The sequence below is a fragment of the Perca flavescens genome, chromosome 12 (assembly GCF_004354835.1).
Source record: "Perca flavescens isolate YP-PL-M2 chromosome 12, PFLA_1.0, whole genome shotgun sequence".
Lineage (NCBI taxonomy): Eukaryota > Metazoa > Chordata > Actinopteri > Perciformes > Percidae > Perca > Perca flavescens.
The window spans coordinates 24,174,567-24,200,580 of record NC_041342.1 but is presented as its reverse complement, the minus strand read 5'-3'; the positions used below and the strand labels follow the sequence as shown (position 1 = coordinate 24,200,580).

Below are 26,014 nucleotides of genomic sequence, written 5' to 3'. Positions count from 1 at the left end.
ATTAGAACGTATAATAACTAGGAATGTATTTCTTATATGTGGCGCTCCCTGATAACTGAATGTTATCTTTAACATTTATCCTAATGTGCGCATTGCTTGTGCGTCGTGCGCAATTCTCTCCAAATTGCGCGGCTTGGTTCATAGCCCAATATCCTTCGGGAATAACTCGTTCCTGGCGACGCGCCGTGGATAACATGCTTTTCTGATCAAATCCTGTTCTGCCAATTAAATGGACTGTAGTTATTCAAAATGTATATTTAAAATGTGAGTTGTGTAAGATGACCTGGTCACTCCTAACCCTGGACCGTCTTGTTTGCAGTTGAATTATTTCCCAGCTGGAGATCAGATAACAGAGGACCGATGGCCACGTCTGAACCGAGAGCCACTGGCGGGGACCAGGACCCCAACTCTGACAATTTAAGACCTCCGTCCACAAGTACGTCCTCCTCACACTCCTCTCCCTGTTAATAATATCGTAATCCAGTATCGATCCCCCAGGGTAAATTCTCGTTAAGGCTGTCCCTCTCCGGAAATGTTCAGACTGTGCTTACAGAAACAGCCCACTGGAGCTGACCGGGACTCGGTGCCTTGCTCAAAGACACGTATGCATCCAGTGCGATCTATTGCCAACACGAAGGCTTAAACCCAGTCTCCCCCCACCTCTCTCTCTGCCTCTGTCTGCCTCCCCGTCCCTCTCTCCCCTCCTCCTCTGTCTGATAAAACCGAGTCTCGCCCGGGCCATTTGCTGTGTGGTCTCCGTCGTTAATCATTCCGGTTAAAAACAGAGCCATCACAGCTGCCTGTCGCTGTCTGGCGGATCAGCGGTGCGCACCGAGCAGTGGACCTGGCGCAGAAATAATGCACCGTTAAAGCATTGGTATTTTTAATGATCCAATATTTTTGAATAAAAACGCATGTTCATATCGAATATATTCCTGGTTTGAATATTTTCCCTATATTTTCTTACATTAACGCCTTCGTTGTCTGGGGTTTAATCGTGCGTTTTGAAAACGTTTTCGACAAATTTTGCACACAAAAAAATTACATTTTTTTATTACTTATTATTACTTACTATTATTTATTTTTGACGTAATTCATTGTATCTCGTTTATGTAGGCCCTCGGGGCTGTAAGCTGCATATATTAGTTGCGCATGGAGAAATAGGCTATTTTGCCGGAACACATTTATGTAGGCCTACACATTAACCTATGGGTTAATTAGGCTAATTGTTTTAGGCCTTTGTCGCATGCCCAAATCGACTCTATGATAGTGCACTTGAGCAGCCATCTGCAGTGCAACGCGGGGAAAGGATGGCCGCTTTTTGTCTTTGGACAAAATGTAAAAGGAAAAAGGCTGCAGTTCCTGAGGGCCGGTGCACAATTCAATTTCATATTTTCTCTTTTTTTTCTTCTCTTTATCGAATACAATATTTTTGTGGAATCTTTTATTTGTGGCCCTTGGGTGTCAATAAACATGTCTACAAAAATGTAAGACTTATTTTAAATGTGAATTTGTCCCGAGAAAAGCCCTTTAAAAAATATGTTTGTATTGTGAAAAAAAGATTTGTTTTGTCTGACTTGCTCGCACACTGCTGCTGGATGTTGCCATTATCTCTCTTCCACGCTCCATCTCACGCCTGGCGGCATGTAGTGTCTGTGCGTGCGCGTGTGCGCGCGCGCGCGCGTGTGTCTGCTGTGTGTATGCCTTGGCCTCAGCACCTCGAGCGGCTCTCTAGTTTCTCTCAGAATGAAATTGCTTCAGTGAATTTAAATACTTGTTTTTTGTTATGAAAGTTTTCCATCAGGTGTATTCGCCGCCTCGCTGTATAGCTCTGCTGCCGCGCGCTCTGCATTTTATTCCCTCTGGCTTCTGCTCCATCTCTGCTCACGCATGTCCACGCTCGGTTTTAAGTGTGTAGCTGTGAGTGTGTATGCATGAGACGCACTATAGCCTACTATAAGTTTCTGCATCAAGCCGGCTATAGACTTTCCGGCCACAGACATAACCAGCTCGCTCCAGTCACATACTGTGTTTCACTCAATTAATCCCTGCCCTCCTCCGTGAGCTCATTTCACGGGCGTTAATTCCAGTCCGCCCCTTGGCTGGGTGTGTGAGCCGGCGTGGATGTGCCGTGCGGGCCACTGGCGGTGCCTATTGATTGGACCTAAATCGGAAATGTTATAAGACTCATCCCCCGATGATCAGTGGGTGCTGTGGTAAATAACAAGGTGGATAAATCATCGGCCAAACAAAGACCACGTTGAGCCAAATGACTCCGAAACAAATAGTTTGAGGCTTTAAAACCCCGCAAAACACCCGGAGTGTTCAGAGTCACACACCCGGCCAAGAGCCGTGCGCATCACGCAGCTTCCACTGTGCTCACTGTGCTCCACCAGCTTTATATCCATAATCCGCCCATCCACGTTGTCTCCGCGGCCTGCACACCAGAAACTCAAACGTTCATTCTGTTTTAGCCTACGAATATGCGTGGATGCACGGATGTACACGGAAACTGGGGATGAAGATTTGTGGTAAGTTTTTTGGGCACATAAACCGTTCCACGTTAACTCCTTTCATATGTTATTCACATTTTTACATCACATCTTAGAAAAAATGCAATTTTGGAAGGACCAGATTTTTTTTGGCATATGAATGTATGATAATATGTCTCCATAATATTCCATTAGAATGCATAAGTGTCAGCATAGGGTGGCTGTTATTCTTAAAAAAAAATCCGTTTGGAGGCCTAAAATAGGCCATGATAAAGGCTGTTAGAGCAGGGCCATCCACGACTGTCACCGTGTGTTTCCATCTTCTAAAGGTCAGTGGACATTAGCCTGTAGGTCTTATGATGAGAGCCCAAGATCACCCACCGACCGCCCCTGACCCCCGCAATGTCTTTTCCATTTCACAACCAAGACAAAAAATCCCCGAGACAGGCCTGGAAATATAGCCTATGTTATAAAGCCCAGAAAGACCCTCAGAATAACCTGTAAATAAAGAAGTATTTTCATTTTCCATTCATATCTTTCCTTGCAACAAATAATAGTTTTCTTTAAAAGCCTACTGACAATCACACTGATGGCCTATACAGTGGAGAACGTGACGTCAAGGGACTGTATTTCTCCATCATTTGAAGGAATTTGTTTCTAATATATATATATATATATATATATATATATATATATATATATATATATATATATATATATATATATATATATATGGATATGTTTTTCTTGCAGCTTTACAAAAGGGGAATGATTTTCATGTAGATATGGAACAGGAAACCGGATATAATTGGCCTTTGTGTTATGGCAGAAATAAATTAAGACCAAAGGATCGAATGAGCTACGTATGGTATCGCCAACGTTTGGTATTTCTGAGAATGAGAAAACGACCAATATATTTTGATTGGTCTAAATGACATTTTAATGGACTGAAATGGAAATTGAATGGGGCTATTTCTATGTGGAGGCTTAAGCAGTTAGATCGTCTCAAATATTGATTTCGAAAATGTCATATAGGATTTAATGAGCAAGGTGTTATTGAGTTGCCATTGAAAAATATTAATTTTATAGGCTTACAGATAACAACGGTGTGTGACTTCCATGTGTTTTGTGCACAATTAGTCCCACCCGTAACCACATTATCCTGCCGATATAAAGGCCCAAATGCAGAAAAAGGATCAATCATAGAGGTCAAAACATGCTTAGGGGTCTGTGCATCCTTCATTAACCCCTCATTATGGGATGCGCGTTTATTGGCTGTATGGGTCCTCACCGCGGGCTGTCCCGTCCTGGCCTGCCCTCGAGCCGATCAGTCTGTGGACTGGGTGTTTCCTCACCGAGGTGTGCTTGTGATGTCACAGGGTGGGGCGGGCACCCACCCATACACACACACACACACACACACACACACACACACACACACACACACACACAGACACGGGTGGTTCCTCTTCCTGTGTGTGTGTGTCCATATATGGCCTATATAGGTTTGGCCTCCACCAGAAAATCCTCAAATTTCTCAGGGCATTAGGAGCTGACTAGACAACGGAGATTATTTTTTTTACAAAAGCTGCCTTACCACGTATATATTTATAGACTAAATAACGCGGAATATTTGGACATTCATTATTTGTCTTTCTTGCATTTAAAAAATAATCATTTCTTTGTGTGGGATGGAGGTGTTTGGTGATAACTCCTGTCCTCCGCCGTGTAACACCCTAGGGTTCCTGCAGAAGAACAACAGCCTGGACGAGAAGGGGAGGCTCGCGGGCCAGAAGAACTTGCTCTCGTGCGATAACAGTGACAGGGACGCGCGCTTCCGCCTCTCCGAGACCGACTTCTCCAATCTGTTCGCCAGAGGTGAGAACTACATAAGCGCTATTTCGGCTTGACGTATTTAAAAAAATAAGCTATTACTCAATTTTGTGTGCTTCATTGGCGCTATACGCTATGGTCACATTAGTCATAGGCCCATTACTTCAAACTAGAGGGACTGTTGGCGACTTTGTCGAGGCGGCCTACAACCAGACAAGCACATCTTTGTTGTTACATTTGTTGTTCTCTTTTTGCTACAATATTGTCTTCTTTTACCCAATGAAAGTCAACTCTCTAGAGGACGACGACTGAAGTTAGAGGCATATTAATAATTAAATAATTAAAATATCTAGAAAAAGAACCAGAGGCTGGTGGTTGGCTATAATGTCAAGTTACTCAAAATTATAACAGTAACACATAGGCTAAACCACTTTTTGAAAAAAAAAAAAAATCCTAATGTTATTTTTCTAAACTGTTGTCACCACAGCAAGTATAGTCTACCTGTTGAGATCTGGAATCAATGCACTTCTCATTTTAAATCCCACTAGAGAAGTAGTAGTTACTAATGATATTAGCCTGTAAACCTATAGCCTATTATAAATAGCCTATTACATTATTCGACACAGATCACTAACAGAGAAATTGTAAGAAATACACAATCAAATTTGGACTTAAAATAATAACTATGTGCCCAAAGCTTTCTAAAGGCTACTCAATTAAATGTCAGTGGTAAACATGCTCAGTCTAAAAGGGACAAAAGTATAAAGCACTCAGGCTAAATTCCCATCACCTTTCTCCTCACCTCTTAGACTTGCTGCCAGCCAAAAATGGAGAAGAGCCTACCATTCAGTTTTTGTTGGAGATTGTGGACATCCTCACCAACTATGTCAAGAAGACTTTCGACCGCTCCACTAAGGTGCTGGACTTCCACCACCCCCACCAGCTCCTGGAGGGCATGGAGGGCTTCAACCTGGAGCTGTCCGACCAGCCCGAATCCCTGGAGCAGATCCTGGTGGACTGCAGGGACACGCTCAAATATGGCGTCCGGACAGGTAGGCTAGGACACCTTCAAGGTTGAGCTATAGAGCTGTATCTGAGGGGAAAAGGGAGGGATATGAATTATTCATATGCTGGTATAGGTTATTTAGCAAAAGGACACGGAATGTGTGAATATAAAAAGCAATTAACTTCTACTCTGTCAATTCAAAAGTGGTGTTTTCATCTGCAGAGCAACGTATAGTCATATACGTCATTATACAAAGCAAAATATAATACTAGAATTTTACAGTAATTTTATGATATATTTAAAAAAAAACACTTGTCCATTTTATAACTTTTATGTAAATTGGTGAATCAACACAAACCATTAGAGAAGAAGCTGTTTGCCAGATAGTGTACGGCCTATTACAATGACTGCCTTATTTATTGTCCCCCTGGTAATTCACTTGACATCCTCCTTTTCTTTCCCCTCGACTTATTAAAGCAAGTGTTGCCTGAGGGGATCCTAACACGGGCTATTTCAAGCTGTTAAAAAACGACAAGGCTCAAACTGTCCCTTGGGTTTTATATATCACGCAGCGTCTACTGTGCCTACAACTCAACACCACGTTTCAGTTGCAGACATGGTGGGGGTTTTTGTGCTCAAGAATGTGAAGTCGGACTGGAGGAGCTGTCCACGGTGCTGAAATATAAAGCGTCTCTTTCCTCTCGCTGTTAAGCAGCACTGCCATTGATTTGGGATTTATTTTCCCTATTTAGGATTTTTATTCATAAGTAAGTTAATGTGACTCATATACTGATAAGGCTATATGAGCCATACAGCACCACCACCACAAGGTGCTTATATCCATGACTGCATTTAGGCTCCAGGCCTATTGATGGGGACTGTGTGCGCAAGCACCTTTGAGTCTAAATGGCTGTCATATAGCCTTGTTAACAATGTAATTATATACACTGAACAGTGCTATGTCAGATCCCTTAGGTTTCATGGCTGTCCAGGGGAATACAAAATGATAACTGACCAACGACTGTGAACATTGAAATGAAGAATGGTTTCATGTGTCTTTTATTTTTATTTATTTATTTTCACAATCAGATATAGGCGGTCAGCTTTAGCCTGCAGGACATTGAAGTCATATGTCTTCATAAAGCTAATGTACTCAGGACAAGGAAGATTAGCGGCTGTCTTATTGCTTTCTCTTTATATAAAGCATGATTCCCTCATAAAGGCAGTGAAGCGCAGTTAATAGGCAAGTCATTAAAACAGTTATATTAAGATAGTTATATTTTTATGTTTAGGTCACCCACGATTCTTCAACCAGCTGTCCTCTGGTCTGGACATCATCGGTCTGGCCGGAGAGTGGCTCACCTCCACCGCCAACACCAACATGTAAGTCATACAGTATGCTGCTCTCTTTGCTTGCATGCTTGTGCATGACCAAGTTATTATCTAATCAGGGAAATACCTCAATATACTGTATCATGACAGGACAACCACGTTTTCCAGTTTGTAGGCCACTGGAAATAGCCCCCAGTCATTATCATATAGTCATGGTGGAAGTGCTTATTTTGTCCCCCTCAGCTCACTCTACAATTGGTCAGAACATCCTCTGAGGGCAGTTATATAAAGTGTTTGATTTGTCCTGTTGAGACTGTGTATTGACAGATGGTAGGCTGCCACTGTGCTGTATTGTATATCGGAGGCAGCCCAGCCCCAGGGGTGGTTAGATTGCATATTGATCTCAGGTCACAGTTACATGGTGGCCCAGTCTGATAGAGGGCATGAACCACATCAACATCACACACTCTCGACACATACACACACGCACAAACTCTCACACACACACGTGCTGTAAATAAGCTCTAACTCTGTGTTATGATCACTGGCATAGAACATCGCATGAATACTACTGTACAATATCAGATTATTGAATACAGACACATGCACACACAGAGCTACACACATAGACGAGCACATTATGGCAGAGTCTGATTTTTATACCTCTGTCAATTCATTTTCAGTGGAGGGATTGATTTATTCATGAGAGTAGATATGAATTCCTCCAAAATAACAAATCACAGCCCTATACACTTTGGAATTCTACGAAATATATTTTGTTTCTTATTCACGGCCATATTTACAGTATTAAGACTGACGTTAAAGGCTAACTAGAGAAGAAAATGTACAGAACTCTTATGAAGGGCTGAAACTAACGATTATTTTCCTTATCATTTAATCTTTAAAAAAAATTAAATATTTTAAAAAGAATTGTGAAAACTGACCATCATTCTTGACCGAAAAGCCTATGATGACATCATGAAATGTCTTGTTTTGTCTGACCAGCTGTCCAAAACCTACAAATCCTCAATTTACTTTTACATAAAACAAAGGAAAGCAGCAAATCCTAATCTAATCTAATCAAATCCTAAAATCTAACAATGAATCCGTCGATCATCTAATTGTTTCATGTCTACTCTTCTCTATGAGAGAGACAAATCAGGGTTTGGCATGAAAACAACAACAGTAAGCATGACAATTAAAGCAAGACAACTGACTAAAAATTCTAAAAGCATTTAAAAACAGTTTTTCAAAGCAGAACCAGTCACTTAAATATTTACGTACAACAAATCTTCAAGAGATTTCCTTGGTGACATGATGGAGAGACATTTTGTTTCATCGTACACACACTGACATTTTGCTGCAGAGACAGCAGCACCTGCACTGTGCATTAAAACCACACAAGATAAATAGTGGGCAGAGGACAATATAGTACACCACTCATACACACAAACTGAGCATTCAGTATCTTCTAACTATTGTGGCCTCTATCCTTCCTCCTAGACTGGCTGCTAAAGAAACGATCAATCTAAGGATAATAAACCAACCGCTAAAGGAAAATTGAGACACTTAATTTATCCCATTTCTCAAAACATTAGCTTAGGAAACCACCCACTCTTAGGAAAAACTTCCCCATCTCATCTCCTGCTTGGAAGAATGCCCCAAGAGACAGGGCCAATGAATTCACACTCTGGCGCACACTTTCATAATGACACACACAAACACACACACACACACACACACACACACACACACACACACACACACACACACACACACACACACATACACACACACACACACACACACACACACACACACACACACACACACACACACACACACACACACACACACACACCAGCTATGGCTGTCCCAGATACAGCAGCTAGGGTTTCCAGTCCATTGACTGCAGGCTCATTGTGAGCTGGTCTTAGCAGATAGGCCAGCTGGGCCCCACACTGACACACAATGTCCTCCGGCTGCACAGAAAACCCTGTCACACTGGGGAAACTGGCTGCTGCAGCTCCCTGTGGAGTGCTCATTCCGGCTCTATTGTCCCTGTGGGTACAGACTGACTCAGTGCTCCTTTGAGGGTCTGAGAGGAGAGTGTGGTTGGGGGTCAGAGGGTTAGTCACATAGAGAGACACACACACACACACATTCAAACACAGACTCATACACATTGAGTGCCCTTGATGACGATAATAAGGGCATTTAGGGGCTGTCCCTGGAGACAGGCAGGTGACTGAGGGGTAATTTTCACCCTGAAAAGACCAATGATTGGCTCTGATTGTGATAATGATCACCATTATTGTCATTACAGCGTGAAATGACTCACAGAGAGAAGGAGAATTTTAAAAAGGTGCACTGGTTTTGTCCCTTTTCTGCTGAATACATTGTAAGAAGAAAGGAAAGTGTTACATCCAGGATATTAGGTGTTTTGTGTTCCTTATATGAACCCATCATTTCAATATATCAAAGAACACCATATTTTCTTAAAAGTAGGCCAGTGACAGGCTGCAAAATGTGACATTTTGTCTTTGTGATTTTATCCATTGCTGTCGCTGTTCATAGTCGAAGCCTGGCAGTCACGATCTGATCTGGTGTATTGACCAGAAGCTAATGTTCCAATCAACTCCATCCCGTGGGTGAGCCCTCACCAGGGATAATTAACAAGAAACATGTATTTTTCTTTTCTATTTCTTTATTATTTTACAGTAATTCGATTTCCAACTATCTTCGATCATAGCATTCACTCTCTTTTCTTTTCTCCCTTATTCTCTGCCACTTCTTTCCGCCTTGTTTGTTCTGTACACTTTCCTTTCTATGCCTCCATATCATCCCCTCCTCTTCCTTTGTTGTTCTCACAGTTTGCATCAGTGCATTGTTTCACCTACAGCTCCCTCTGCTCACAGCCTTCATCTCTCCTCTCTAACCAAGCTACGAAATTGCTTCAGTCCTCGTTTAGATATATACTTGTGAACAAAATAGAGAGGAAGCGAAGATTATTATTAGATTGATTATTGTTGTTTTAGATAGTAATGGTGGTGGTGTCTGATGGGGGTGCAGGAGTGTTGTGTAACTGGCCTCATTAAAAGCAGGGTAGACAGGGATCAGTCCTAAGTGTGCGTGTGGGAGGCGGTGAGATGGCCTGTCAGTTAGCAACGAGAGCAAAAGCTCAGGCCTCACTGTAAGAGTTGACACACATTTAAGGTACTTTAGCTTCTTCAGGAGTGTTGCTCTTTTGTTGTCCATGGAGCTACGTGTCATTTTATCTTTTGTTAGCTGACAGACATCTGCCATTTTTTAAAAGCTGCCTTTCCGTCTCTCACCTCTCTAACAATTGTGAATATTATTATTATTTTTTTTAATCTTTTCTTTTTCTTTATTTTAATGAAAGAATGAAATTAACAATTATAGTGTCTTCCTCAATTTCTGAATTTTAGGGTCAACAGAGGCTGTTATCTGTTTAAAACACTCTCCCTGACAGTCTTTCTTTCTTCCTCTCTTTCTCTCTCTCTCTCTCTCACACACACACACACACACACACACACATTCACGTCCTCTCAGCCATTGAATCAGCCCCATTCAGAGTCGCCGCTGAGATTGGCAGGATTGACAGATAGCCATCAGAGCTTTGTGGGCTTTAATTAAACTACTGAGTGATTTCAGAAAGCCTTTGAATTTGAATGTTTGCTGCCTGACTCCTATCAGACACTTTTTAATTAGCCCAGTCAGCACAAGCTCCAGTTTGTGCTCTGTGGATGGAATTATGTTAGGCTAATGAAAAACCAATGAGTTTTGTGTGTGTGTGCGTGTGCGTGTGTGTGTGTGTGTGTTGGCGTGTCTGTATTTAGGCTTTCTTATCTGCAAGTGTGTGTATGCATAAGAATCTTCTTTGATTCTATATTCATAAATCTTGTGATGTGATTGACAGGTTCACCTATGAGATCGCTCCAGTGTTTGTGTTGATGGAACAGCTGACTCTGAAGAAAATGAGAGAGATGATTGGTTGGGCCGGTGGAGAGGGAGATGGACTCTTTTCACCAGGTTGGTCTATAAATAACAGATTGAGTGTGTGTTATTGTGTGTTGAATCAGTATAATGAGTATAGTTACCATGCTGCTGTTCAAGGTGCTGATGTGTCCGTCTCTCTTCAACAGGGGGCGCTATCTCCAACATGTACAGTGTGATGATGGCACGTTACAAGTATTTCCCCGAGGTCAAGACCAAGGGCATGTCTGCGGCTCCTCGCCTTGTCCTCTTCACATCCGAACACGTACGTGACACACGCGCGCGCACACACACACACACACACTCCATTTTAGGTATTCCAATAAAGCAGGCGCTATGCTTCACTGGCTGTAGATTGAGGCCATTGAAGAAGTCCGGTAATAATCAGTATGTCTATTTGAATCAAGGCAATGGCTAGTTTTATGGATTCTTTTTGCTTTTATTGCATTTACGTTTGTCTATAAAGAATTGCTGACAACATGACAGAAAGCAAACCAAACCTTCCAACAATTACCTCACAAAATCTCCACTTCATTGTTTCACACTATTATTTAAATGAAAGATGAATTATATACTTAATGTGTCCCTACAGAGCCACTACTCCATAAAGAAGGCTGGAGCTGCTCTGGGTTTTGGCACTGATAATGTGATCCTGTTGAGCACAGATGAGAGGTGGGAAACTTGTTTTAGAAATGAAAAGCCACAATTAATGCAATAAATGTGTCAAATACTGTATGTCAACAATGTGATGAAAAGAGGAGACTAGTCCATGGTTCTTGTATAACTTATTGTATGTAATGATAATATGATGCTCAACACTTTTTCAGGGGGAGAGTCATTCCTGCAGATCTGGAGGCCAAGATCATTGATGCTAAACAGAAGGTCAGTGTCACTGTTGCTTTTTCTTTGTTTCTCTCTTTAATTGTTCCTGCTCTTTAACCAACATTTGTGTGTGTTGATTATGCAGGGATATGTGCCATTGTTTGTGAATGCCACAGCTGGTTCAACAGTGTATGGTGCATTTGACCCCATCAATGAGATCGCTGACATCTGTGAGAAGTACAACTTGTGGCTCCATGTTGATGTGAGTAGTTGACAGTGGAGCAGTTGCTGTTGTATTTTGATAGCAGTAGTTGTAATATACTGTATGTCCTTGCCCGCATACCCTTCTGTAAAAGTGCTCTTTCCTCAGGGTGCGTGGGGTGGTGGACTACTGATGTCCAGGAAGCATCGCCATAAGCTTGCTGGAGTTGAGAGGTAAGTACGTGGGAACAGATGGGTTGCTCGGTATTGTTATTTAAAGAACATTTCCAGTGAAACTACCTCAGTACATTAAGACATATATTAAACTTTGCAGGGCCAACTCTGTCACGTGGAACCCTCACAAGATGATGGGCGTGCCTCTCCAGTGCTCTGCAATCCTGGTCAGAGAGAAGGTACAGTAAACACACACACACACACACACACACACACACACACACATAGTGCTCACATGCCATGGGCATAAGAAGATAAAAGGTTAATAGTAAATGTACTGTACTTTATGTGTGTCTGTAGGGAATCCTGGCAGGCTGTAACTCCATGTGTGCTGGCTACCTGTTCCAACCAGACAAACAGTACGACGTCAACTACGACACAGGAGACAAAGCAATCCAGTGTGGCCGACACGTTGACATCTTTAAGTTCTGGCTCATGTGGAAGGCCAAGGTGCTTAAGAATGTCTTTAAGCCAAATTGTCATGGTCTTATCATAGCAGATGCTGAAGCTTTATAATCCATGTTTTCTGTTACAATTAGTGCCTGACAGACTTTTTTTTTTTAACCCCGCAGGGCACCATAGGGTTTGAGCAGCACATTGACAAGTGTTTGGACCTGTCTCAGTACCTGTACAACAAGATCAAGAACAGGGAGGGATATCAGATGGTGTTTGATGGAGTGGTAAGCTTCCCTAAGGTTTTATTCTATCAAGGTTATTTATCACTTAGGAAAATTCAATATTGTATCCTTTTAGGATAATAAGCTATACTGACATGACACACCAAAAAAAAACTAAAAATCATATATTGACTTTACAAAACGTTAATTAACATGTTAAAGCTTTGTTTATAACTCTTCTCTGTCACATTATTTAGCTTGCTCTTTTTTCTCTACCTCCATCTTTCTTCATTTTCTTTTTGTGTGTGTGTGTGTGTGTGTGTGTGTGTGTGTGTGAGAGAGTGCGAGTATATTAACTGTGTTTATTTCTGCCTGCAGCCCCAGCACACCAATGTTTGCTTCTGGTACATCCCACCCAGCCTGAGAAGCATGCCTGATGGCGAGGAGCGGCGAGAAAAACTCCACAGGGTAAGATCCTCGTCAATGACTTTACTTTGATTTCATCAAGCTGCACATTACTGGTGGTCTGCACCCATGGGCTACAGATGGAAATTAGCTACTGCTACATCTGGTTCAATAAATGTATTGTACACAAAAATATTTTATAAAGTAAAAACATTCATTTCAAATACTTCCATGTATCAGCTTACATGTTTAGCCTACCTTTTTATTCATACAACCAATGAATGATGTCTTCACAAACGCTATTTATTGCAGACTCCCATTAGAAATGCAATTTGTCTCTAAGTTTTCTCTTTTCCTACCAGGTAGCGCCAAAGATCAAGGCCATGATGATGGAGTCAGGGACCACCATGGTGGGCTACCAGCCTCAGGGCAAAAATGTCAACTTCTTCCGCATGGTCGTCTCCAACCTCGCGGTCACCCAGTCTGACATCGACTTCCTCATCGATGAGATTGAGAGGCTCGGTCAAGATCTGTAGTCCCTCTCAGCCGTCGCTGCTTTAGCGGCCAAAGGGCGATCATGCAGTCGTCTATCTGTTGTATTTCCAAGGCAAATGCCAATGAGGGGGAAACATTTACAGTGCTGCGGACAGAATAATGATAGGACATGTTTTAGGTTCTTTCTATCCAGTCTGTCTTTGTCTGAAGCATTCTGACTGTTTCTCCAACCGAAGGGAAGCTAGAAATGTGAGAGACTTTGAGTGTGTTACTTGCTCGCCCACATGGTTCCTCCTCTATAAATATATAAGTATCTGAAGGCTCCACGTCCAACCAACATGCTCTAATGTATGTGTGCGCTGTTGGATTCTTGTAATGTATGCGTGTATGTGATCTAGTTTCTCGTTTAATGTTTGTGTTTTAACGTCTGTGTGTGTGTGTGCCTGAGTGTGTGTATGTGTGTGTGTGTGTGTGTGGTCAAACACTTAAAGGGAGAAAAGCACAGATGCAAATTAACAAACTATCATAAAATTATTCTGCTGTATCATACATTTGCTACGCAAAATTGAATCATTGGTGCTTTCCGCTGTACATATTATTCTCAGTGCACTAACTTATTTGTCCTAAACCAGTGTCCGTGCAGTGTGTGTGTGTGTGTGTGAGTGTGTGTGTGTGTGTGCAGGTGTGTATCCTGTCATGTATTTTAAGCTAGCACTGTGTTATAAATAAGCTTTTCATGACCTTATGTGCACACCATACCAAGCGTGTTAAACTGAGGCATTTTGATCACCTCCGGCAACTGATCTACAGTCTGCAATATTTTCCCTCATAGAACTTTAAGATTAAGATTTAAAACGTCCACAGCTGTCCCAAGTCTGTGACAACTTGTAAAACGCTGGCTCGTTGTTTTCATGCAATCATGTGATAATCATGTGTTTATAACATTGTTAAAATATTAAATATTAAGATTATATAAGAACTCATATTTATTGCATTTCCACTGTTTGCAGATTCAGGTATTTCATTGTAAATGTGTCTTTATGTGTATTACATTGTAATACATTTCTAAATGTAATCACAGAGACTAGAGTAAAGTTTATTTATAGTGCTTTTGTCAGCCAAAGAAAGTGAATCGGGAACAGAGCAATCCATCGTCCTTCATATAGAACTTGTTATAGATTATAGGTGTTTGTAAAATGTTACCTATTGACCCTCGACTGCGATGCAATTTCTATGGCGTGTTTCTTTCTGTGATTGTGAGTCTTTTGGACCGAATGTTTTGAGATGACTGACTGGCCTTCTGATGAGATTAAGAATGAAGTTTATATAATCCTCGTCTTTTATTTTAGAGAATAGCACAAGGATGTGAGAATGTACTCTCTTGAGACTGGGAAGAAAGTATTGTTGTATCTGTCTGAATCCTAATGCATTTACTGTAATATAGTATATATTAATTGTAATACATATTACCTGTATTCTCAGTGTTATGGGAACTCAATGTGTGTCTTTGCACAATGTTAACCTTTCTTTCTTCCATTGTAAATGGATGTGTACTATGGCAGTATTATATAAGACTTAAGTTAACAAAGTATTTATGGCATCTAGGGACCATATGTAAATGGCACAAGTGCATAAATCATTTTTAAGGTAATCTGTGTGCTGTATGTGACCAATCCTTTAGTTTTTTGTTGTTGTTGACAAAGCCAGCTGTAAGGGAACGTTTCCCAGGAGGCACTTTAACAGAACCATACCATCTTGAAAAAAATTAATAAAGTCTACTAAAGGGAAACATGAGTCTGACTTATTGAAACACACACACAGACACAAATCTCTGTCTTTGAGATAAATGTTTTTTTCTCTGCGGCTCCACAAACAGCACTCTACAAAAATGTCATCACACACACACGCACACCACATTATTGCCTCGCTGCCTAATCATCCTCGAGGAGGCTTTGTTTCGCCCCCAGCTGAGTATTGGATTGGTTGTTCTTCAGCGTAAAACCCTCCTCTCCTATCAGCTTTTTCTTTCATTTATTCTTTCCTTTCCTCCCCATCTCTTTCCTCACTTCTACATATTTACTTTTTTTCCCCTCGCATTTGCTACTCCCTTAATTCTCTCTTTTTTCTTAATTGCCCCCATACCTCCTCTCCTCTTGCCCTTATTCACCTACGAGTAAGATGTGATTAAGCCTTACTAGGCCAAAATCTCATAGATAAACAAAGGCACTTGTTACCTTTACATGGAGGGCATACAAATATCAAAGAGGAGGGTGGTTGAGGAGTGAGGCTTGAGATCTACAGTGAGATCAGCAATGAGGATGTGACATATTGCCACCGCCCTCTGGTGGTGGTGGTCTGTCTGCACAATCAAATGTGCAACATGAGGGGTTTTAAAACTTTCAAATAAAACCATATTAATAATATTAAAGATCAGCTGGATTTTTCAAAAGCTTTGACCTCTGCCCCATGTAGGCCAGGAAATGAAAAGTCTATATTATTCACTGCTATTCAAAACAATGACAATGTAGCTGTAGGAATATTTTTTATGTATTCACTGTACATATAGGGTATGCAGGTGTGTGTGTGTGTGTGTGTGTGTGTGTGTGTGTGTGTGTGTGTGTGTGTGTGTGTGTGTGTGAGAGAGAGAGAGAGAGAGAGAGAGTAGATTGACTTCAACAATCTAGTACAACATGAATTATAACAAAAGTAAGCTTGGTTTTTCAACTATCCAGTTAGCAGGTTTATGTGTAAGAAAAATGTAGGCCTATGTAAGCATATACTATAAATGGAGTCCTGCTTTTGCAACTGAAGAGGTTTTAAGTGAAAGAAAGGGCACAGGTTTTGTCACTAAGGCCAGTTTATCAAACGCGGTCCCCAGGCCCCTCGGGCTTGGACCCCTAATGCCCAAAATGTGATTTTTTACAGTTTTAATTAGCAGGTTTTCGTCAGTGGTGCTATTGAACCAACACAACATGTTACAGTTAACAGTTTGCATGTTTGTTCTAATGTGGAATAATATTAGTTTATATTTCAACTTATATCAATTACATAAATGATAGTGATTTAAGTGGGGTGAATGGTTATAGGAGAACTGGAGTGTGTTCAAAAACAATTCTATCAAGATTTCTACATTATATGTTAAATATTCAAAACATGTCTGAAATAAATAGTAAATAGCTACCTATGTGTTCGTTTCAAAGCGTGTCGACTCTACACTTAATCAAAGAATTTCTTTGACTTAATATACGAGCTCTTTGAATGAATTGCAAATTTCAAAAAGGCGTTATTTCCTGCCACGTAAAGGCGCATGCGCATCGCTCAGCTAACCATTTGGCTACGTGTACCCGGTGTGTGGAAGTGTTCAGGTATCGCATCTCTGCTGGGTAACAAGCTGCCATTAACACCTAAAACGCCTTAAAAGAGCGTAATAATGGGAGGTGCGCAGAGTATGGAGATACCGGGAGGAGGCTCCGAGGGCTACCACGTCCTCCGGGTGAGTTTTTAGCTGCTACAGCTTGCTGTTAGTTGTTAGCTTAGCATCGGGTCAGAGGCGGAGGATTCCCTGCTCTGTGTTGACGAGAGGCCGGAGATGACTGCTGGGGGGCCTCCATCTGGAAAAAACCTGTAAAAAAAAAATTATTGTGTGCGTTTGAGTTGTGTCAGAGTCACAGATCGTTTCTCGTTGTGCTTTCTGTTAATGCCTGCCTCTTAACTAGTTAAATATGCTACCTAAATGCTAACCACCACTGTCGGAGCTAGCCGAAGCTACAAAGCTGCACTGAATGACAGCTGCCAAGCTGGTTTTTGTCAATGCGTCCGTTATCGAACACGCCCCTGTGCATAGTGCTGATTCTCCCTTGTTTTGCTAAATTGTGACTAAGACGGCTCTAGTAGCAAGCTAACACTGGCGAGTTAATGTCGTCCTATTCCAAGCATCCCAACTTGATTTATCAGTAACGTTAACGTTAGCTAGATGCTCGACTGGACAACAGCACAGTTGGAAGACCACAGGGGCACCGGTCCCATCCTGCCGGGACAAAACCTCTAATTATAACCGATTTGGCTGCATGTACGGTAATGGACATGGAGGTTACTACAATGGTAAGTTAGTTGTATGAATCTTAAATCAAACCATTTTTGTTTTCCTAAAAGTTGCTTACTTGGAAGCCACTGAAGACCCAGCTCCCTTGTATGTTGGTTAGCTCAGGTACGACCTGTTTCTGCTGTATAGAGTATCTCGGATATTTTTATTTACAAACATTTGATTTAAATGCAGAAAGTGACAGCGTGCAGTCCAGCAGCAGCTCAGGTTTTCTCTCGTTTCTGTGCAGGTTCAAGAGAACTCGCCGGGACACCGCGCAGGACTGGAGCCTTTCTTTGACTTCATTGTCTCCATCAACAACACCAGACTGGTAAGGAAAGCCAGCAGCTGTATCTGGTAGGATCAAATCCAAGTCCCAAGGGACTGCGTGTTTCATGGTTGCTCCTCTGCTCCTCATCCTCCACTTTTCTACAGAACAAGGACAATGACACATTGAAAGACTTGCTGAAAGCCAGTGTGGAGAAACCGGTTAAGATGCTAGTTTACTCCTCGAAGACCCTGGAGCTGAGGGAGTCTACGGTCACCCCTAGCAACCTGTGGGGGGGCCAGGGCTTGCTTGGCGTCTCCATTCGTTTCTGCAGCTTTGAGGGAGCCAATGAGAATGTTTGGCATGTGCTGGTAAGTAACCCCAAAGTCTAGTCAGTATTTTATTGTTTTATGTGATGCGATGGTAGTTTACTTATTCTCCCCCCCACTATTTTTTAAACAGGAAGTGGAGTCTAATTCCCCAGCAGCCCTCGCTGGCTTGCGGCCTCACACCGACTACATCATTGGAGCCGACACTGTTATGAATGAGGTAGTTTATCAGCACTTTAGGTCCTTGCAACTGTCACTCCTGCACATTCTCCACCTGATAATGGTAATGATGGTGATTGTGTGTCTCCTCATTTTATCCACCTTCTCCGCTTCTCTGTGACTTCATGCAGTCAGAGGACCTGTTCTCTCTGATAGAGAGCCATGAGGGGAAAGGCCTGAAGCTCTATGTGTACAACACAGACACCGATAACTGCAGAGAAGTGATCATCACACCCAACAGTGCCTGGGGAGGAGAGGGCAGGTACATCAGACTTTTTGTTTCAAGTTATCAGTAGTATGTGACGTATCCATCTAACTACCATTCAAATCAAGATATACAGCAATCCACCAGCAAAGGCAGTGAAGAAGAAGACTGCAAGTAAAGATGGGATGTAAACAATGATGCATTTAAAAAAAATCTGCTTTACAGATGTTTTATGAGGAGAGAAACACATTTGTTAGAGCTTAATGTTTTATTTTTAATTTTATATTTTGTAAACTGAATGTAAACATACAAACAACAAGACAACTCCACAGGGCACCTTTTTTTAAAAGGTGATGTCAATCCTGTGTTCCAAATGTGTTTTCACTGCCCCCAAGCAGTCATAAAGGTTATTATTGCAGGTTATTTTTGTAAGTCAACTTAGAACAACCTGCAGTTATGTCCATTTTGTCTATGCTCGTTGCCATTTTTGTGTCCATTGTCTGTCACTATTCTTCATGCATGTAGTTATTTAAGTTATTTTTTTTGTATCTGGCACAAGAACATGACATCCCCATTTCAATCCCGCCCACGGAGTTCTGATTTCCCAACACACCAGGGGGAAATGGCCGTCAATATATACACCACCAGGTCTATTTGAATCGCTGAAAAACTCCCGACATATGGGCAGTGATTCAGTGCTCTGAAACCAGGCTAATCTCAAATGTTTGAATGAAAATCTTTAGGTTTGTCAGAGTGATTGTGAACTTTTTTTCCTCTCCCTTTTCCAGCCTTGGATGTGGGATTGGCTATGGATACCTCCACAGGATTCCCACTAGGCCTTTTGAGGAGGGGAAGAAGATCAGCTTCCCTGGACACTCTCCCAGTGAGCCCGTCAGTCCGCTGAAGGATGGCTTCACTGAGGTCAGGACACACACACACACACACACACACACACACACTTAAATGCTTTTATTTGGATCTGAAAGGCATCGCAAGAAATAAACAAGATCCAAATACTCTGGGAAGAGTCTTTGACAAGGTGACAGGTCTACATGGCTCACATACTTTTACAGGTCTTTCCATTTATAATACTCAACACATTAAGGATAAACAGCATCTCCGTCTCCATATTTGCCTAATCATCCTCGAGGAGGCTTTGTTTGGCCCCCCAGCTGAGTGTTCGATTGGCTGTTCAGTGTAAAACCCTCCTCTCCTATCAGCAGAGAGCGAGAGAGAGAATTGTTGGTTCAGTGTTCAAACTCTCTAACTGCAAGGGCAGAGAGCAATGCTGCTCGTTACAGTCAATTGCACGTTTGGATGAATGTGACCTTATCTGTTTGACAGCCGTATCTTTTTCTCTCTCTTTCTTTTTAACACCTTCAGGTCCAGCTTTCAGCAGTGTCCCCTCCCACTGCACCTGCTGTCGCCACTGGCCTTGAAGAAACGCTGTCAGGCCTGTCGATCAGCACAGCTCCGCCCTCCATGCCCAGGGAGCTGCAGACAGGTATTTCTGTTCTTAGTCCCTTTCTTTCACACACATTCATTTACTCCAGCAACAACAACACATCCATTATGTTTATTATATGACAGGGCTATGATTGGAAAAAGGAAAAAGAAAACTGTCACAGTCATTGTATCTTTACTCCATAGATTTGAATGGGTTATTTGTGTCTTCCTCCCCCCTTCCAGGTTTGCCCACAGTTCCTCTGCTCCCCTCCTCCACCAGCCTCAGCCCCGCCCTCAGCCCACTCACTCCACTGAATCCTGCCACCACAGGCTTCAACCCCGCCACCACGCTACCAGGTGGGTGATTTTGCAAACGTACTCATTCAAAACACACATCATCAATCTGCTGAGTCAACACCAAACCTTTGGAAGATCCAGTGGGTGGCAAAGGCATTACAGCTCTTTCTCTACAGTTTTTTATATGGGTGTGTACACACCCTAACCCCTATTTTCCAAAACAAAACCGTGGCGCAGCACAGACGCGCCCAGTGGGAAAATCGGGGTTACACAGAAAAAAGAGAATGGTCTGCCTGAACTGCATCAGCCAGTATCAAGTCTTATTGTGTGTACACTTTGTTGTTAAAAGGACAAGGCCCAACTTATCAGTAAACAGTATTTATTGTTAAATTTAAGCAGCTTCGACTTCCTGAACATAGCCAGGGTGTGAGTTCCTATCAAAACTACTATCATAACAAGACCAACCCCTTTCCATGTTTTTATTCTGGTTATTGTTTTATGTTGCCATAAACTGCCAGCTGTCTGAATTCCCACGTCTTCTTCATTGGATCTCGTTCACATAAAATGTCCCAAGTCATGTGTCACTCCTTAAAGGCTCACACCAACCCGACCGTCAGTCGGAAAGGCAGTCGGACTGATCAGTCGGCTCCCAGAGGTCCAAAAAGTGCCTCGGAACACACCGATGCGACGCCGACTTGAGACTTAATATGTCTCCATAACAGCAGGTGGCGCTAATCTGTATTGTCGCCCCAAAAAACTGAAAACCAGCAGCTGATTGGGCGAACGCGTCCTAGTTCACTGAAACGTGTTTCTGAAAATATTTTAAGCGAGAAATAGGCGATGCAGTTGCTGAATCGGTCTTTTCAGATCGACAGAGGTCAGTTTAAAAGATTTTACTATTTTGATAATCGATTCATCGGTTTGAGTCCATGGCTGTGTCTCATTCGGCATACTTCCATCTGTACACTGCTAATGTGCACTGACCACTTACTGCTGTAGTGCCCACTTTCGATGGTTAGTATTGTCCCAAAAGGAACACTTATGTTAAAACACTTACCGGAAATGACGAGCGCTTGGCTCCGTTCGCCGCCTCTCAAAATCTGACGAAAATCTATTAAACTGACCTTTGTCGATCAAAAAATCGGACCGATTCAGCAGCTGTATGGCCTATTTCTCGCTTAAAATGTTTTCAGAAACACATTTCGGTGAACTATTTTTGTAAAATACAAGATCGTATTCTGAATGAGCCGCCATTATGCTCTGTTGTGAAATCCAGACCTACGTGACGCGTTCGTCCAATCAGCTGCCGGTCGACGTCCCTGGTCCCTCCCCTTTCCGCTTTGTAGACAAGATGGCGCCCGTTTAGTGCGCGTAGTGTCCATCGATCCACACTGAACTTTTTGACCGTTTTTAGGGGGTCATCCTGGGAACTTTCAGTACACTGACTTATCTACTCTATATACTTCAAACTAAGTGTTTGAAGTGTGGAAGTAGGCGGTTTGAGACACAGCACATTTGTATGGGAGAAAAAGTACAAATGTTCTGACTCCAGCTTCTTTAATGTGAATATTTTCTAGTTCCTTCACTCCAGTAAACTGAATATATTTGAGTTGTGGACTAAACAAGACATTTGACTCCTCTTTTCTTTGAAAAACACTGGACATTTTTCACAGTTTTCTGACTTTTCTTGGTCTATTAACCAAGAAAATAATCAACCGATAATGGACAATGAAAATAATCGTTGTTTGCATTTGCAGCCTTCCTTTTACAATGAATGAATAATGATGGCGCACCCTCATATGGCATTGTGTGTGTTTTGTGTGTGTGTTTTGTGTGTGTGTGTGTGTGTGTGTGTGTGGTTGTAGGTCTGATGTCCCTCCCAGGTGGCTTACCTCCGCTCCCCAACTTGCCTAACCTCAACCTGCCACTCCCAGACCTCAGTGCCGTGTCACTAGCAGGCACCTTACCAGTAGGAACTACAGGTAAATAAAGCACAGAAAACAAACCAACAAATATTTTCACTGGCATTTGTGAAGTTTTTGGAATTTGACTCTATTGTCCTGGAACTGTATACAGTGTCTGTCTGTCTCTGAAGTAGCTGTATCAGACAAACTGGGTAACATGGTACATCCACCTCAGTATAAAGTCTCAGGGTTTCCGCTGGGTCTTTTTGAAAAGTCTAACATTTAAAAATTAAAATTTTAGGCCTTGAAAAGTCTTAAATTCGCTGAAGTACGGTGTTCTAGGTCTTAAATAATTTTAAACGGGTCTTAATTTTCCTACGTCCATGCAACGCTACCTCATTATGCTGATTTTTTTTTTTTTTTTTTATTCTGCGGTGTTGTAGTTTCTTTTATAATTTTGCTGTATTATGAGACCAACATGCAACTTACATTGCAGCCAATCAGTTTTTGTGTTATTGGCGCGAGTCTCTTTCGTATTGTAGCACAGACATACAACAGATTTTATTCTTCAGCTATGGGGAAGTCCAAATTTAGCGATACTTTGCTTGAAAAAACTGAATTTAGGGCTTAGTTGATTTTGTGGTAAATGTCTTGAATTTAATTCATAATGGTCTTAAAAAGTCTAAAATTTGACTCTGAAACCCTGAGTTTGTACTTATTAGTATAAATATATGTTCTGGGATTCAGAGCATATATGTTTACACAAACTATGAGTATATGGTCTCATACTTTATTCACAATCCTTATACTCTGAATATAGTAATACGTCTGCATTCAGATTCTATGCTATATGACCGGTTCATGGATTTCTACAAAACTGAATAAATTTTGTTCGATCCCAGGTCAGTTGGAGATTATAGTTCTGTTGCCATACATGGCCAGGACATCAGGTCACATCTTACAAATATACTTCTAAGTATATGCTCATGAATTCTGTGAGGAGGTACAGGGTCCTTTTGTGTAAGCACAATCGTTCCAAACATTTGTTTGTCCCTGTGTCAGTTAAACTGATTAATGGGCCTTCTCCGACCGGCTGTTTGCTTGTAATTTATGTACTTAGTTTGTTTGTTTTGAGATGTATGCCTTTTGTATTTAAATTTTTAATTTATTCTTTACAGAGTGGATAGCTTTGTGACTAATTTGCTTGTTTTTATCTCAGGCTGATGTTTGCATTTGTGTTCTTATTTTACGTGTTTTATTGTGATGATTTAGACCGGGTAAACCCAGCCCCATCTGCCGGCAATTTGATTTTGCCCTGCAGCTCGGGCTGGAAACCTGTACGTTTATCTCTCCTGCTTCCGTTTACAATTTTGCGGGGACCAATCACAAACTGGCCTATCCACCTGGCGCGCTATTGGCGGTTTTAACACAATGACGATAGAGAAGCGACCAAGCAGCTTCTGGTTTACGTTCAACATAGCGGCGACCGAAGCGCATCAAGGCAGCAACCCGTCGGTGGCGCTGTCGCTGCTACGTCACCCAGATCGTTGGTCTGATTGGTTGAAGGACTGTCCAATTGCGTTACGGAGTCATTTGAGCTATGCCCGTTGATCACGGTAGAAAATACAGAGCAGACTCCCCAGACTAATGTTCAATCTTAAAAGATTGAGCTTGGTCTGGTGATAGCCAGACTAATGATTGGTTTTGATGCAGCAATTCTCTTAAAGGAATACTTCACCCTCGAAATGATCATTTGTACATCAACTCAGCCTGTGTTACTTTGGGGTTATAAAGAAACATTTTAGTTTTTCTCGTATATCTCCACAGTGAACGAAGAATCCCCAAAAAAAATCTTTGGAGGCATGCGAGAAAAACAAATTTTTCTTTGAATGTGGATTTTTTTTTTTTTTTTTTACCTACCTAGTCAAGGGAACCCGGGTTGAGTAATTGATATTCATACAGTATGATCTCTTTGAGGGTGAAGTATTCCTTTGATCCAAGACAATGTTTTTTCTGAGACAACAAAGTAACCTTAACCTCTCAGTGAGAAAGCAAATAAGCGTATATCCCCAAATCGCTGTAAGTACGAGTGTGCAGTGTTGTTGTGAGGTTAATTTGAAATATAAATTCTAAAAAAAAAAAAAAAATCTGCCAATCTGTTTTTTGTTCCTTTTTCTTCAGTGCCCCCTCTGGCCGCTCTCCCACACCTCAACCTCCCAGGTCTGGCCCCCTTACCCCCACTACCCACTCTACCCATGCTTCCGTCCCAGCTGCCTCCTCTCCTCCCTAAGGGAATGGTCCCCCTGCTGCCCACCTCCACCCCCGCTCCCACAGCCTCGGTCACAGTCACAGCAGCGCCTGAGGCCGAGCCCGCCGCCAACCCCACAGTCGCCACGGAAGCGGCCTCCACAAACGCCACGGGATCCCCGGCCCCCACGGAAACAACACTAACGTCGTAACATGGGAAAGAAGATCCCGCTTGCCATTAAACCAAAACACACACCTGGTTTCTCTTCTCTCTCCCCTCCCTCCCCCTCCGTCTTTCTTTCTTTTTCTGTGTTTTTCTATTTATTTGGCCAAGAGGGACTGGCAGACAGCTGCACCGGTTCAGGCACCGAGGTCGGCATGCTCCAGGTATGGGTGAGGAAGCTTGTGAGGAGCGATGGAGAATGAATAGATATGGAGGATATTTGGAGGTCTTTATTACCAGATTGTCAAAGAGCTTGTCAAAGCCACTGTATGAGGAGGACGAGGTGTACCGTTCGGTTTGTAATTTGCTTCGCTCTTCTGCTGTTACAACAAGGCAAAGAACTAGCTTAGGACTTTTCCCTTTCTGATCTGGCGAGCCTCTCTGTTTTACACTTGTTTTTTTTATATATATACTGTATATATAAACAGTGTATGTTAATGGGGCTGAATGATAAATCAAATTTAGTGAATTCCTTATTTTATAAATGACTAAGAATAGAACAACTATTGACACCTAACTGGAAGCTGAGCTCACAGTCCAGAGGTCATTAAACTGGTCGTACTGGAAAAATATCAGAAGTGGGCCTACAGGAGAAAAACATCCTTCACTGCTGCTTAAAACATAGGTTAGGGTAAATATGAATTTATGTTATAGATTGGTCTTATCGTTCAGCCCGTATATGTAACCCTTTATCATGAGTTAATGTAACCCCTGACCAATAGATTAATTTGATTGACATGTATACATTTTTGTTGAAATTGCTGTATGAGTGTCTCCACCCAATGAATGAATCTGCATTGTTTTGCACCACCCTTGTGTTTTGAAATGATTAGTCTGTCCTTTTTGTATGTCTCCATTTATATCCAGAATGTCAGTATCCGTCTCTACTACACAGGGATGGTAAGAGCCTCAAGGCCATGCCAGAGAGGTTTGCAGTTACAAGAAATACTGAGTAGGGTGTATGTGCTTGCTGCTGGGTGATCAGTAGGTAGGGTGAAACATGGGTGCAGGGGTATTAATTACACCATACCAGGTATGGCCAAAAGCAAATTGGTAGGCAGTGATGCAGTACAACCACAAGGTGTCACTGTAACGGACACTGTCAACAGAACTTGATAAAAACATCTACACTGTGCACAGTGTGAGCAATAAAGCCAAATTAATTTTACATGATGCCTCTGTGTGTCTTTAAACCATGTTTGTCACTAGTCTGTTCCAGTCTCATTCCCCTCGTACACAAATAAAAACGACCCCCCAAAAAAAAAGGACAGTAAAATTTTAACGGGAGAGGAGTGAGAGTGCACACAGTAAAGTCTGTCTATGAAAAGCCAAAAGGGTCTA

General features: G+C 42.0%; 2 protein-coding genes across 3 annotated transcripts; both read left to right on the top strand.

Annotated features, from left to right (window-relative positions):
• Positions 1 to 360: 360 nt before the first annotated feature.
• LOC114564971 (glutamate decarboxylase 1) lies at positions 361 to 13,581 on the top strand. The gene is made up of 16 exons (XM_028592704.1): positions 361 to 436; positions 2,475 to 2,531; positions 4,233 to 4,370; positions 5,135 to 5,377; positions 6,624 to 6,714; positions 10,604 to 10,716; positions 10,830 to 10,945; positions 11,273 to 11,352; positions 11,508 to 11,562; positions 11,648 to 11,764; positions 11,873 to 11,937; positions 12,038 to 12,116; positions 12,238 to 12,387; positions 12,510 to 12,617; positions 12,933 to 13,022; positions 13,322 to 13,581. The coding sequence occupies exons 1-16, from the start codon at positions 361 to 363 to the stop codon at positions 13,493 to 13,495; spliced, it is 1,752 nt and encodes a 583-aa protein (XP_028448505.1). The 3' UTR covers positions 13,496 to 13,581.
• Positions 13,582 to 16,745: 3,164 nt separating this feature from the next.
• On the top strand, positions 16,746 to 25,841 carry LOC114565553 (Golgi reassembly-stacking protein 2). 2 transcript variants are annotated; one of them, XM_028593672.1, is made up of 10 exons: positions 16,746 to 16,947; positions 17,786 to 17,866; positions 17,971 to 18,174; positions 18,266 to 18,352; positions 18,483 to 18,613; positions 19,345 to 19,477; positions 19,940 to 20,060; positions 20,246 to 20,359; positions 22,165 to 22,281; positions 24,385 to 25,841. In XM_028593672.1, exons 1-10 carry the CDS (start codon positions 16,885 to 16,887, stop codon positions 24,660 to 24,662), a joined length of 1,329 nt encoding a protein of 442 aa, XP_028449473.1. In that variant the 5' UTR covers positions 16,746 to 16,884; the 3' UTR covers positions 24,663 to 25,841. The 2 variants fall into 2 exon arrangements, with proteins under 2 accessions (XP_028449473.1, XP_028449474.1); XM_028593673.1 differs by lacking the exon at positions 16,746 to 16,947 and adding an exon at positions 16,973 to 17,555.
• The last annotated feature ends 173 nt before the right edge of the window (positions 25,842 to 26,014 follow it).

Coding starts and splice junctions, on each gene's coding strand:
- LOC114564971 (XM_028592704.1), top strand. CDS start 361: ATGGCCACGTCTGAACCGAGAGCCACTGGCGGGGACCAGGACCCCAAC. Junction 6,715..10,603: donor TCCACCGCCAACACCAACAT/GTAAGTCATACA, acceptor TGTGATTGACAG/GTTCACCTATGAGATCGCTC. Junction 13,023..13,321: donor GGCGAGAAAAACTCCACAGG/GTAAGATCCTCG, acceptor TTTTCCTACCAG/GTAGCGCCAAAGATCAAGGC.
- LOC114565553 (XM_028593672.1), top strand. CDS start 16,885: ATGGGAGGTGCGCAGAGTATGGAGATACCGGGAGGAGGCTCCGAGGGC. Junction 18,353..18,482: donor CCGACACTGTTATGAATGAG/GTAGTTTATCAG, acceptor GACTTCATGCAG/TCAGAGGACCTGTTCTCTCT. Junction 20,360..22,164: donor CCCCGCCACCACGCTACCAG/GTGGGTGATTTT, acceptor GTGTGGTTGTAG/GTCTGATGTCCCTCCCAGGT.